This window comes from Lutzomyia longipalpis, chromosome 4 (genome assembly GCF_024334085.1).
Source record: "Lutzomyia longipalpis isolate SR_M1_2022 chromosome 4, ASM2433408v1".
Taxonomy (NCBI): Eukaryota; Metazoa; Arthropoda; class Insecta; order Diptera; family Psychodidae; genus Lutzomyia; species Lutzomyia longipalpis.
Genome location: NC_074710.1, coordinates 7,839,721 through 7,852,905, shown reverse-complemented (window position 1 = coordinate 7,852,905; position 13,185 = coordinate 7,839,721). Strand labels below are relative to the sequence as shown.

Sequence of the window (13,185 nt, the reverse complement as noted above, 5' to 3'; positions counted from 1 at the left end):
ATAAGCAGAAGATAAAAAAACATTAAAAATCATACAACTTGAATTTCATCCTCAAAAAAAAAAAACAAAAAACAAAAATAATATAAAAAAATTAGTTAATTTTTGATTGTGTTTGTTTAAGCAGAAAGAATTTAAGTAGGAAGATCATTTTATTTGTAATAATGTAATTTTTAGATAACAAACTAAATGAAGAAAAAACTTATCAAATGATAGAGGAAAGAAAAACAATTTAAAGAGAAAAAGCGAATTGAAAAAAAAATGCAAAAATGTAGCATAAAAAATATAGATAGGTTTAGTTTTTAGTCGTATAAAAATTATAATGCAAAAAAAATATTATAAATAGTAATAAAATTTTAGCAAGTCATTTTTCAGTACAAAAAAGGGAATAATATTTATTGTAAAAGAAAAAGGAATAATGTAAATAAAGAGTCGAAAATGGCAAATTTTGCCAAAAAAAAGTTTTTCTTTTTGTGGGGACATATTCTAATATGGGATAGATTTTTTTCAGAACAGCTAAGTTAATTTTTATTGGTTTACAGCTTTATCTGAAATCCATATTGAATCGTTTTTGAAGTTCTTGCTAAGGGACGTAGACAGTTACTTCCAAGCTAGTAATATACATTAAAAATCAGGTAAAACAATTTTTAAAAATGTCAAATATTGAAAAGAATTTTTAATCCTAAAAAACTACGAATAAAAGGAAATTAAAGTTAAACTTTGATAAAAGCTTGTTATATGTTAGAATAAACAAGAAACGTCAGAGACCCCTCTTGGTGCTGCAAAACCGGATATATATAGACTTCTGAAATCACTACTTATTTTAATTTTCAAATGTTTTTATAAAAGTAGTTTTTGTGCCAGATATCTGTCTGAAATCTGTAGAAAACTGCTTAAAAGTCGATATTGATTATTCAAAATGGCCGCCATTTTGTAATATTACCGAATTGAAAAACTAAGAATAAGACCCTCCGAAGACTACCCATACATAGATCTGCGAACAGAGACAAATATGATTGCATGTTCTACTGATTTTTAGTGTAGGAATTGTTTCTAAGATCAGATTTCATCAGTAATATGTTCTTGTGTCACGATTAGAAGAAGATTCTAATATAGGAATTGTAGTAGCCATCTTAGGATTACATACTTAACGGCTTCACTGATCTGAAGAATACGTAATCTGAGTATTTTTTTTAGGTTTAATTTTTCTAATGACATTGAAAACATTTTATAATGCATTTGCAGTAATACTCCATTCCATTATTACTGACAATTCAGTACTAGCATCTTAATATACAAATGGTAGATTTTTAAGAAGTTATCTAATACTTCTAAGTCACAGTCTTGTAAAGCCAAAGAGCTAAGCCTTATTTGTCCATTTAAAACTATGGTAGCCACAACACCTTTTTAACTGCTGTGGCAGTACAGAGGGTTCGACTATAGGTTGGCAAGTTGTATTTCAGCAGACTATTTGTGCCATAAGTTGCCTTAAGGTTGGCTTTAAACAAAATACGACTGGAGGTGGCCAAGTAAGCAGACGTCAAACTGTAAAATAGGGTCATATACGTTAAATAAGACATGACAAATATTATTGCAAATGTAGAAAAGTAACGATATGCTTCCATTCATTTTACCCCCGGAAGTTTACCAATAGTGTCTCCTATGGATAAAATTTTTATGCAAGAGGAGGACGCAGAAGAACTATCCAAACGATACAAAAACAATAAAAAAGCAAAACACCAAATGACAGCTCTCCGCTAGGTGGCGCACGAGGTGGCAAATATTTTGGAACAACACGAATCTCCCTCCGTATTTGTTATTACTTAAATACTCATTTTGACTGATTTTACCACCAGAACTGAGGTATTTTCCCATTAATTACTTCTCAATGCATGTCCTCCTGCATGACATTCCCTGGAAAATTCACTATTCAGCATGTTATAAGAGAGAAAACTTTCATGTCTCCCGTACAGGTGTTTTTCCGTTGGTATTGTGTGAATTTCTCAAATTTGGCGCCTCAATTGAGCAAAAATGGGTGAGTAAACACGTAATTGTTCTTTTGGTGATAAGAATGGAGGTAGAAATTGATTAATTTGTCCTATCTCGCGAAGAATTTGTAGATAAGGTGGGGCAGTATGCTTATGATTGTATTACCATCTCCCTCATACGAATACGTTGCTATGGAGGTGTGAAAGAGATAACAGGTTGTTTCATTCCAGTCACCACAGTCAATGATTAAGCCTAATTTCATTGAGGAATTTGTGATTCACAATGATGGCATAGTAGGGAGAATTTATTTGAATGAATGTGAAGGAATTTTGCAAACTTCTTTACTCATCTGTTGATTAGGTTAATTAGGAAATTAAATGTGATTAATTTAGAAAAATTAAATATTCGCTTAATTTGTTAGAAACTCAATTTAAAGGATTATTTTAAGAGATTTTTGAGAGAATTTGTATTTCTTATCAATTCCACATTTTGTTTCATTTTTTTACCTTTGTCAACCAAGTATTTGCGCAATTCCACACCTGTCCACTATACCTGGCATTTACATTGCATTACAGCGTGTTTATGCACATCCAACCAATACCATTTGCTCTTTCTCCTCACTCCGACTACGATAATTCCATTTTCTTGGGAAAATGAGTAATTCATTTTTATTCTAAACGACTAATTGTTGCATCTCCGTTTGAGCCAGCCCTTCATCATTGACACCATTGAATTGCGTGTGTAAAGTTGTGGGTACAAGTTGTGAGGGCAAATTAGTTAAACCTTTGTGCAAACTCTGTGGATGAAGTTTACAAAGTTTTTTAGTGGAATTAAGTGAAGAAAAAGAATAAAAAATGAGTGGAAATCGCGATAGAATTCGCGATCCAAGAGAAGAAATTCTCTTGGAGACGAATTTCGATGAAGACGGTGCCCTAACGCGGGCCTACAACAATAACAATGGAAATGGAACACGAAGGCAGAATTCCATGAGGTCCGAATATTCTGTAGATCGATATTCAACAACCTCACTCCATGGGAATCGTCGTAAAGGTGACTCTTGGCTACAACATAGGATGATTCCCTTTTTCATCATTGCATTGCAGCATAATGATGAAAAACGAATCAACAAAGCCCATAGTTTAGCATATGAATAGTATTATGTGCAGAAATGCAATTTAGAATAACTAATTCATCTCTGTTGCATCGCGGTTGCATCCAATGCAACACAAACGTTTTAGTTTTGTAAAGAAAAAATGCGCTGTATCACTGTTTATGAGGTTTTGAGGTCGCAAATATTATATTTTCATCATTACAGTGTGATTTAAAGTCTCTTTTTACTAATCCTTCTGCTTCATTTAATTTTTGTAGGGGAGATTAGGGTGGGTTTACTCAAATGGAGGCATTTTCCTAAATCTATTTTGGTCCAGAAAGTGATTGAAAATTTTGTAAATTTATTTGAAATATCTTTATATTATTGGGAGGTAGTGTAGCTATCTCTGAAGAAAGGTGGCAAACTCAGTCACTTATGTTACAGACGCCGAAGTAGTCAGACGTGTGTTGAGAATACATCTGTGAAGTTAAAGATAGTTTAGTAGGGTTTATTTTAATTATAATTTAATTTAGAAAAGATACAAATTATTTAAAATTATTCGTCCAATCACTCAGTGACCTCTTCAGCTTCTTCCTCTGCGTCCTCGAGCCTTGGGCGCTTGTTTGGGCGGCTTCTCTTATAAAATTTGTCACGAATTCTTCGATGTTGGCTGTGGAGTGTCCGGGGATTAAGAATGAGGATTCCTAAAGAAAAACAATTTTATTAAAATAAAAGGACTAATAAAACTAATAATGGGCTTCATTCAGCAACCAAGAGACTCTTGAAATTCGCTTGAAATCTTGAAATTTCAGTACAAATTTTCAAGATTTCAAGGGTTTCTTGGTCGCTGAATAAGGCCCAATATAAGTAATAATATATTAATATAATAGGACTAATGATGAGGTGTTGTATGAAAACTATAAGAAATGAAAGTACAGAATGCCTCTAATCATTGCAGTTTGTTATTTTACTACATACTAAGATAGTGCAATACTTTTTCAAACCCCTTTCTTATCCTTAAGTCTAAATCAATTTATAAACAACAAATTCCCACGGAGATTGCTCTCCGTTGACGGATGATGAAAGAAAAAAAACTTCAAAAATTCACTATAAAAAATAAAGGGAAAAGAGCTTGATAAGAATTTTCTTGCAACCCAAGGTTTTTCTTCCGGACACTATAAAATTCTTCAACGTACTCACTTACCGTTTCGAAAAAAAAAGAAATTCCCACGGATTTACTCACAAAAGATGCTGGACGATATGAATTTGAAGAAGATTCCACTCCAAGCACTCAAATGACGTCTTATGGTCAAATTGACGAATTTTTGAAGAAAACCGCGGAAATTTTCCGCACCTATGCCGAACACTCCCGAAGCGGGACGAATACACCCGAACGAAAAAATAAACAGCGGACAAAATTTTAACTGCCGAGTGCCGACTGACCTCCAAACTTTTTTGATGGGATTATGATTAGATTTAACTCAGTATTGGGTCCTAATTTGCTATAAAATTAATAAACAGCGCCCTCATTTGTAGATGAGGGCGCTATTAATCCATTTTTATAGCAATTGGAGGAAAACTTTATTACCAATTTAGATATTTTTAGGACCTTCAAATGCATAAAGTATGATGAAAATCGCAAAATTATATTTTATTAAATTCAAATTATTTTCAGAGACTTTTTATTTTAAGAAATAAATGCTTTTGACCACACTATTGGTTGGTTAACGTACACAGATTTCGAATTAACCTTTAATTTTCAAATAATTAGAAATGAGTTTTCATGTGGAGTTGATTTTCTCTCAAAATACCGTGTGGGGTTAAACTGTTCCAGGAGAGATTTAAATTGTTAAAAAAAAATCGCCTTTAGATTAGATTTTGACCCCTTTTACTAGTCCTTGTTCTCGAATAAAATTCCACATGACATTTCGAAGACTCTACTCCCCTTTCATCAGGTCTAAGAAAATAGGAAAACTTTAAATTAATTTAATTTTTGATTTTTTTCTGTCATTCAATAAGGTGATTGCTGCAAATCATGCATGACACGGATCCCGTATGCGACCCTTATTGCCACGGTCATGTGCCTCATTGGAGTCGTTGTGTTCTGTGGCACAATGTACCGGGGTACGAGTCTCACGGTAATAATGCTGGATCAGGTGTTTCACATTCGTTTGCTGTGGATTGAGGCAGTGCAGTTGATCTTTGTCGTCATTGGGGCTTCCATGGGTGCTCTGGGTTTTATGATTCTCTTCGTGGGATTCCTCGCCACGGGCGCCACACGCTACAAAGTCTACCGTGCATGGCGATCACGTGTTGGTGGACGCATTTCGTGTGCTGTCTTCATGGGGATTACGTATATTCTCAATATTATTTGGATCCTTATTCTCTGCTTCCTGGCCATTGTGACGTTTGTCTTTACAATCTTCTGGCACATGTGCTCAACGCCTGATGTGCAATCGCACAAATCCTGCATTGATTTCACACAATTCTACTTTATGTTCCCCGATGGGACGCCCCAGGAGCGCATGAAGGTGTGCAAGGAGTTCGAAGTGAAAGCCTTCTGCAAGGATTCCGTGGAGACGGCTGAAATAATGTTTATACTGGCCTCTGTTTCGTGCCTCCTCATTATACTTAGCCTTGTTCACTATCTCATGTGCCTAGCCGCCAATTATGCCCACATTCGGGATCATGAGAAATTCCAAGAGTTGCAGGAGATGCAAAATCTCAATGATATGGAATACAGTGCAGCAAGTAAAGAGAGATTCTAGGATTCGGCCCGTTGGAATTATCCAGAGTACAATGTTTAAAGAAAAAAAAAAGCTTTTATTGAGTTTTTATTTTATGCTCAAATATGTTTTTTTTTAAACATTTCCATTTATCCTTTACCACAAAAAAAAACATTCCACAAATAATATCCGTCCAGCATTATGCTGTCGTCCTTTTAATCTTTTTTTATTATTTTTAATGTACTCTGAATAATTTCCACGAGAACACAAAATGAACGATTTTTTTAAAAACAGGACATTCAACTATATTTACGTAAAAAAGAAGCATTTCATAAAAAAGTACATAATATACCTAACTTGTAGGACTTTTGCACATTCCACGAAACATTTCATCCATTTTTATCATAAACTATTACATAAAAATAGTATGTATAAGAAGAATTTGTCATGAATAGCAGTATTTTTGTGGAAATCATACAAAAAAGCATTATATATAAAAAAAAATCTATATAAGATTCTCTTCGAGAGACACCCCAAATGTGAACCGATATGATCCTAATAACTTACAATAGCAATTTATCATTAAAAAAAGGAAGAGCACAAATTTTTCGATGAAAAAGTGTTAGGAAGTAAGCAAAAGAAAAACTGCCCAATTTTATCCATTATAGTTGTATGAGAAAAAAAATGTATTTTCCACATTGAGACACACGATGAAATTGAAGACTTACCCCATATTTTATTGATGGATGTAATCAAAAATGATTTTGAGAAGAAAAAAAAAGAAGTATTTAATAAGTGTAGCTATGTAAGAAGTTGTATTAGATTGAAAATCTAAGTAATTGATGCAATTTTACGTGGACAATGAAGTAAAAATGTAAGATGGATAAACCCCAAAATGATTTACATGAATTTATTCAATAAATTTATATCCAAGAGATGAAATTTGTTATTTATTTCCTTTTTTTGTTAGATTTTCAAGGAAGAATTTGGTTCTATTTGAATTTCGCGCTATCTGCTAAGGCTTATGCTTTACAGCATAAGCTTCTTGAAATCATCTTGTAGGTATGTCTTCATGGCGGCCATATTTAGGCTTGTACCAACTGACGCGAAGAGTAAATTTTTACTGAAGAAAATTATAAGTAACTTAAGAAAAATTAATCATTTTGCTTGCATTCTTTGTGTTGAATAATTACAAACTGTCTCTATAAGTTCAAATCAATTAGGCGCAATTTGGCTTGAAGAGTTCCGGTGGTGGTCACTGGAAAGTTCCAAAATGTCAATGGAAAATAGGCTGGAAGCCATCACCACCAAATTTCAATGGAAAAATTTGACAGATCACACAGAGATTTCAAAGTGGACGGGCACGCCATGGACCGCGCTGCTCTAGAATTAGGTAATTAAATAATAAGCTAAAAAAGTAACTAAATAGGGTTATATTTATTCGAACACATTTAGATCATAGAGAATAGGTGAGACGAAGAACTCAACAGAGCTCAGCTGTCAATACCCGGACTCTATCCATTGCAATCTACATCTATTGGAACACTATTGGATTCTGGCTGAAAAAATAACCAAGAAGCTATTAAACCTAAACTTGATGGAGCCAGTCCAAGAAGGAAGACGTACTGAAAAATAATCTTAGAAGTTGGACATTGAATGTGTGTGGGAGGTTGGCAAAGGTTCGTCAAGGATGGAGAGATCTAGTAAATAAGTCCAAGTCCTTAAATGGGCTTGAGACTAGACTAGGGCAGAGCAGTTTCAGTCCATAAAAGAAAGTTCTAGATAAAACTACCAAGAATATAACAAGTGAAAGGATCTTTCCATCTTTTAATCCTGAGGTTGGTAAGAACGGTAAGACGGCGATTGACGCAAAAGCGTATAAGCCCATTAAAATGAAAATAAAGAATTGAATTGAAAATAAGGAAATTCTTCAAGTTAATTTATTTAATATTCTTTATAAAATTTTATCAAAGTTTAATCACAAAAGTAATGAATTAAGATTAATATTCAGCCTCCAAGAGGACATTTTTTCCCAGATTCTCCGAAGCTTTTCATTCCCAGTCATCATCCTCACTGGCGTCTGTTGTTGATGCCGTTGGCTTAGGCGGTGGAGGAATGAGTGCAGACATCTTGTCCATTACACCAGAAGGATCCTTTGCCCCGGAAATACCCTTCCGTCGCATTGATAGCTTGTTATGTAGGTCCGCCATGAGGTCACCAGCAGCCGGTGCTGAGGTTTCCTTCTTCCCAGCAGGTTTCTGTTCAGCCGCACGAAGTTTTGCCTTCCCACCTGCCTGCCGAATTGCCTCCATTAGATTACTCCTTGCATCTGTCATTGGTGGTAATTTACTTCCGGATGCATCCTTGGGGAGTGGTGTAGATGCCGCTGGGGGTTCAGGAAGTGGTTGTGGTGGTGGTGGCGGAGGAGCTGCTGATGGTGTTTCATCGACATGCCTATCTTCCACTTCTGGAACAGCCAGAGTCCTCACAATTGGTGCATGTAGATCCAATTCATCATCCGTGGGAAGAAGTGTGGAAATCTCACCAGGAGTTTGGGCAGCTGGAACTGCAACAGGAACCTTTGGGAGTCCTTCGGTGAACATCACATCCCCAGCAATCCCTGGTAAATCGGGTAAATCATCTGGGACATCTAGCGCTGGTGCTTCATCAAATTGGGGCGTATAGAAGAAATTCTCAGGAACTTTCTTCGGTTGAGCATTCCGGTTGGAGATGGAAAGTGGAGCTGCTTCCATCTTCTGACTCTCATCCTCAATGGCCGTTGATGATGACGTTGTACGAATTGTTCCACTCAGTGGATCTACCTTCTTGTAGTGCTCATAGGGATTTTCCGTTGTATTGAAGAGGAGGAATGAGTTGATTGACTCAATATTATCCGGAGGTGCTCCCAGACCTTCCGGAAGTGAAACTCCTGAGCTATTCTCCACCTTCCGGACATGGTAGAAGTGCAATTTATCCTGAAGACGTTTGTGACTTGTGGGATCCAAGGAGCTCTCAACTGTATAGTCTTCATTTAATTGTATCAGAGGTTCCTTGTGTGCTGGGAATGTCACCTCAATGTCCGGAACACTCTCACCAGCTGGATACTTTGCTGGAGAGTAGATTGTTATGGCCTTCTTTATACCCACGAGACTCTCAACTTTAGCATTCGCCACAGCTATCCTTCTTTGAATATCGTCAACTCGGGCATTATTCTTATCAATCCGCTTGTTGATTGTTGCAAAAACATCATTTATGACATTTTCAAGAAGTTCAAATGTATTTGCCGCCTGGATTATTGCCTCTTCATGTCGAAGATCTTGCTGAATTACTGGAATACTGTACAAGTTCATTATTCTAACGTCTCTACGAACTAAATTTGATCTGTTCTCTTGTCCTGATCCTTCCTCTTCTTCACCTGTGAGCTCCAAACCGACTTAGCCGTTTTTACAATCCCAGTGGGGATTCTCGGCAAGATTTCGGCACGTAAATCTTGGCATCTCGGCAAATCCACCAATGCCGAGATCTTGCCGAGTTTCAATAATTGAATGGAATATGCGTGGGACAAATTTTTATATGAAATCTCGGCATTGGTCTCGGCATACGCCCGATGTATTCTCGGCATCAATCTCGCACGTCCAATGCACGAGAATCACGGCATGTTCTCGGCAACTATTTAAATTTATATTCCGACCGTTATAAAACGAAAAATAAAATACCAGAAAATTAGTTTTTTTTACATTTTTATTCTAAAATTTTATTTGAATACATTTTTTTTAATTTTCTCACCATTCCATCGCTGTCAGTTGTCCATTTTCCTTTGCTGGTCTCAGCAACCAATTCCTGAAAAGAAAAATATAAAAAAAATACTTATATTTAAAAATGTGTAAAAAAAATTAGAAAAAAGCACATTTCTGTTGGCTCTTAGAATAGATTTTATTAAAAATCCAGGAATTAAATTAATTATTGATTTTAGAAATGTGTTTTGTACAGAATGGTTTTATAAGATATGATGTTAAGATTTTTTTCGCAAAATTGAGTGAAGTTACTTAATAAATTATTCGTTATAAATCACTAAGCAACATTTCTAAATTTTTTGTGATCTGGAGATGATTTGTTTAATTTTTTTTTTTAATTAATATCGATTTAATAGATTTTTTATATTACTTAACTAAAATAAGAATTGAAGTGATTTGAAAAGAATTTTGCTTTAGTTTAATTAATGTAAATTTTATTTATTTTATTTGCTTGTAAACATAATATTTTCTTGGAAATTTCTTTTTGTATTATCTTGTTTGGTTTTTGACACTATTTTGCCATAAATTCATTTAAATGTTTTATCTAAAGACCATCTTTTTGCTAATATTTTATATGTTCATATTCAATCACAAGATTTTAGGAAAAATTCAAATTTTTTTCGAGTGAACCGAAATAGTATGTTTTTTCTCTTTTACACTTTTAGACGATACGGCGCATTTTTGCACAGTAGCAGCCACACACATCGAACTTCAGTGATTGTACGTTAAGGCAATTTCAAGTGAAACAATTCGCGGTGTGCTGCATTTGGCTTATTTTGTTCAAGTGCGCGATTCCCACGTGCAAATCCCTCTCTCTCTCTGGGGTTTTGTTGAGTTTTTGCCAGTGAGATAGTGAGTGTGTGTGTGCGATGGCAAACATTCCGTCCGCCCCTGGCGGGGGAGGCATTTCGGAGGATGAAGAAAACTTTTTATTAAATCCGGAGGGGAGCTCCACGCCCGTTGATGACATTGTGGATGAGAATGTGACGCTTTTGGAGCCCATGGACGTGAATCATGAGCCTGAGCCCGTTGAACGGAAGAGGTGGACAACAGCGCAACGGAAATTCCTGCGTCGTCTGATGTCTGATGGTTTGACGCATGATGAAGCCGTGAAGAGGGTGCTACAGGAGGTGAAGAAAAGGGAGGAGGGTCAGCCTGCATCCCCAGGCAGGCTGGACAAGAGAAGACGGGGGGACGACACGACGTCCTCTCACATCGCCGTCTCTAAGAAGCCGAAGGAATCTCAATCTTTTGTATCCACCAAGGCAAAGGGAATGAAAGTCACACTTGTCAGTGACAACATGGCCTGTCCACTGACGTATGATCAGCTGGAAAATTTGAAGTACTCCCTAACTGGCGAAATCGACAAAACGGTTTCGCAAGGGGGAACAAGGGTCAAGTTCCTAAATTCCTTCATCAGGCAGGGATGTCTGGTGATAGAATGCGCCGATGAAGCAACAAAGTCCTGGCTGATGGAGGTTGCCCTGCTGCTGGAGGAGCCAAAGGTGACGGTGGTGGAGGGCGATGTATCGCCCAAGCCCACCGTCGTGACCATGTGGGTGCCGGAGAGAGAAGTGGACCACCCACGTTCCATCTTGAGCCGAATCGCGCACCAGAACGACCTCGACATTCTCAAGTGGAGAATTATTAAGGTCAGTGTCGGGCAGAGAGGCCGCCTCTTTGTCCTGGCAATTGACCAGGACTCTCTTGAGAAATTGAGAAAGGCGGACATGTTCGTCTTTCACGCCCTGGACTGTTACAGGATCAGGGTGAAGGGGGGAGAAGGAAGGACCAGTAATGGACCACCAATCCCTCCTCCCTCCACAGAACAGTGCGCATCCGGAAGGGATGACCCATCCGGCAGCCAGGGGCGAGCGAATGTACCGCCAGCCCAGGATGGCCTAATAAAATCTAATCTGCGGGGCAGGTTAGACGCTGCCCGCACTTCAGGGGACACCGATATGTCCCCATCAAGTTCCCATGGGACGGTTCATCGCTCCAGGAGCACCAACAGAGGAGGGGGCCGGGAGCGCCGCAGAGCTCCCCGAAGTCCCTCATCATGAGCAACGCCTCTAGCTGGAAAGTGCTGCAAGCAAACTTGCAGCATGCACGAGCGGCATCCGCAGTGCTAAATGGCTGCTTCAGCCGTAACAAATTGGATTTTGCGCTAATCCAAGAGCCATGGGCCTTTAGTGGCGCCATTCGCGGACTGAATTCGAAAGTCAGCGAAATCATATGTGATGACAGCAGCGATAGACCGCGAGCCTGCATCGTCTACAGGAAAGAGATAGCCGTATGTGCAATTCCTAGCTTCTGCTCGCGAGATATGGTGGCCATTCTTGTACGTCAGGACAAAACGAGCAATGGACGCCATATTGTTCTATGCTCGGCCTACCTACCAGGCGATGTTAGAGAGTGTCCTCCACCGCAGTTAGGCAGCCTTATTGACTTCTGTAGAAGTAAGGGGCACGAACTCATCGTCGGATGTGATGCCAACGCACATCATACCAGCTGGGGGAGTACCAACATCAACGATAGAGGTGAGTCACTTTTTGAATTTATTAACCAGCATGGACTTGAAATTGTTAATGTGGGGGATAAACCTACCTTCGTTACTAGAACGCGCAGTGAAGTTCTAGATATTACTTTAACTTCAAACCGCATCTTCAGGAAGGTAAAAAACTGGCAAGTCTCTGACGAGCCATCTCTGTCTGATCACAGGCACATAATTTTTGACATCTATCTGGACAGCATTAACGTCCTAGAGCTCAAAAGGAACCCTAGGAAAACTAATTGGGATGGGTATAGAGTTAGTCTCTCTACACAGATCCGATCCCTAAATATTTTAATCAATAGCCCGAGCGATATTGATCACACCACAACTAATTTTAACAATGCTATCATGGATGCTTACACATCCAATAATAACCCACGACCCTGTCGAACTGATCAATCAGTTCCTTGGTGGAATGCCAACTTAACCAAACTGCGAAAAAGTGCCCGCAGGCTATTTAACAGAGCTAAAACTAATGGTGCTTGGGACGAATATAGAGCCGCCCTAACATCATACAATAAAGCTCTAAGAAAGGCAAAATGCAAATCTTGGCGCAAATTCTGTACAGAATTAGAAGAAACATCAACCTGTGCCAGATTACACAAGTGTCTGGCAAAAGGTAAATTAGCAAAATTTGGCCTTCTGGAAAAACCGGACGGCAGTTACACCAATGATCTGGAAGAGAGCACTGATCTTATGATCAGGACTCACTTCCCGGGATCGTCGATTGCTCAGGAGACTGAAGAAGCCTCCGTGCATGTTTTAACTCCTCAAAACTCAGATTTCGAGGATGCAAGAAATTTAATCACGCTAAACAAGGTCACTTGGGCTATTAATTCCTTTAAGCCTTATAAGACTCCAGGGGTGGATGGCATTTTCCCAGCCCTGCTTCAACAGGGGACCGAATTACTGTCCCCAATAATAGTAAAAATACTTCGGGCCAGTCTTGCATGGGCCTATGTGCCTAAACCATGGAGAACTGTCAAAGTTATCTTCATACCAAAGGCTGGGAAAAGACCAAGGAATAACCCAAAA

General features: G+C 38.0%; 2 protein-coding genes across 5 annotated transcripts; one reads left to right on the top strand and one right to left on the bottom strand.

The window, feature by feature from the left end:
* The first annotated feature begins 1,750 nt into the window (after positions 1 to 1,750).
* LOC129796200 (neuronal membrane glycoprotein M6-a) lies at positions 1,751 to 6,737 on the top strand. 4 transcript variants are annotated; one of them, XM_055837981.1, is made up of 4 exons: positions 1,762 to 1,860; positions 1,971 to 2,032; positions 5,096 to 5,827; positions 6,097 to 6,737. In XM_055837981.1, exons 2-4 carry the CDS (start codon positions 2,029 to 2,031, stop codon positions 6,117 to 6,119), a joined length of 759 nt encoding a protein of 252 aa, XP_055693956.1. In that variant the 5' UTR covers positions 1,762 to 1,860; positions 1,971 to 2,028; the 3' UTR covers positions 6,120 to 6,737. The 4 variants fall into 4 exon arrangements, with proteins under 4 accessions (XP_055693957.1, XP_055693956.1, XP_055693954.1 ...); XM_055837982.1 differs by having other exon boundaries at positions 1,751 to 1,860; positions 5,096 to 6,737; XM_055837979.1 differs by lacking the exons at positions 1,762 to 1,860; positions 1,971 to 2,032 and adding an exon at positions 2,565 to 3,036.
* Positions 6,738 to 7,728: 991 nt separating this feature from the next.
* Positions 7,729 to 9,439, bottom strand: LOC129796156 (WASH complex subunit 1). Its single transcript, XM_055837926.1, has one exon. The coding sequence runs from the start codon at positions 9,150 to 9,152 to the stop codon at positions 7,854 to 7,856; it is 1,299 nt and encodes a 432-aa protein (XP_055693901.1). The 5' UTR covers positions 9,153 to 9,439; the 3' UTR covers positions 7,729 to 7,853.
* Positions 9,440 to 13,185: the final 3,746 nt, after the last annotated feature.

Excerpts from the sequence above, each read along its gene's own strand:
- LOC129796200 (XM_055837979.1), top strand. The coding sequence starts at position 2,841 with ATGAGTGGAAATCGCGATAGAATTCGCGATCCAAGAGAAGAAATTCTC. Across the intron at positions 3,037-5,095 it reads CCATGGGAATCGTCGTAAAG|GTGATTGCTGCAAATCATGC; the intron begins GTGACTCTTGGC and ends TCATTCAATAAG. Across the intron at positions 5,828-6,096 it reads TATGGAATACAGTGCAGCAA|GACATTCAACTATATTTACG; the intron begins GTAAAGAGAGAT and ends TTTTAAAAACAG.
- LOC129796156 (XM_055837926.1), bottom strand. The coding sequence starts at position 9,152 with ATGAACTTGTACAGTATTCCAGTAATTCAGCAAGATCTTCGACATGAA.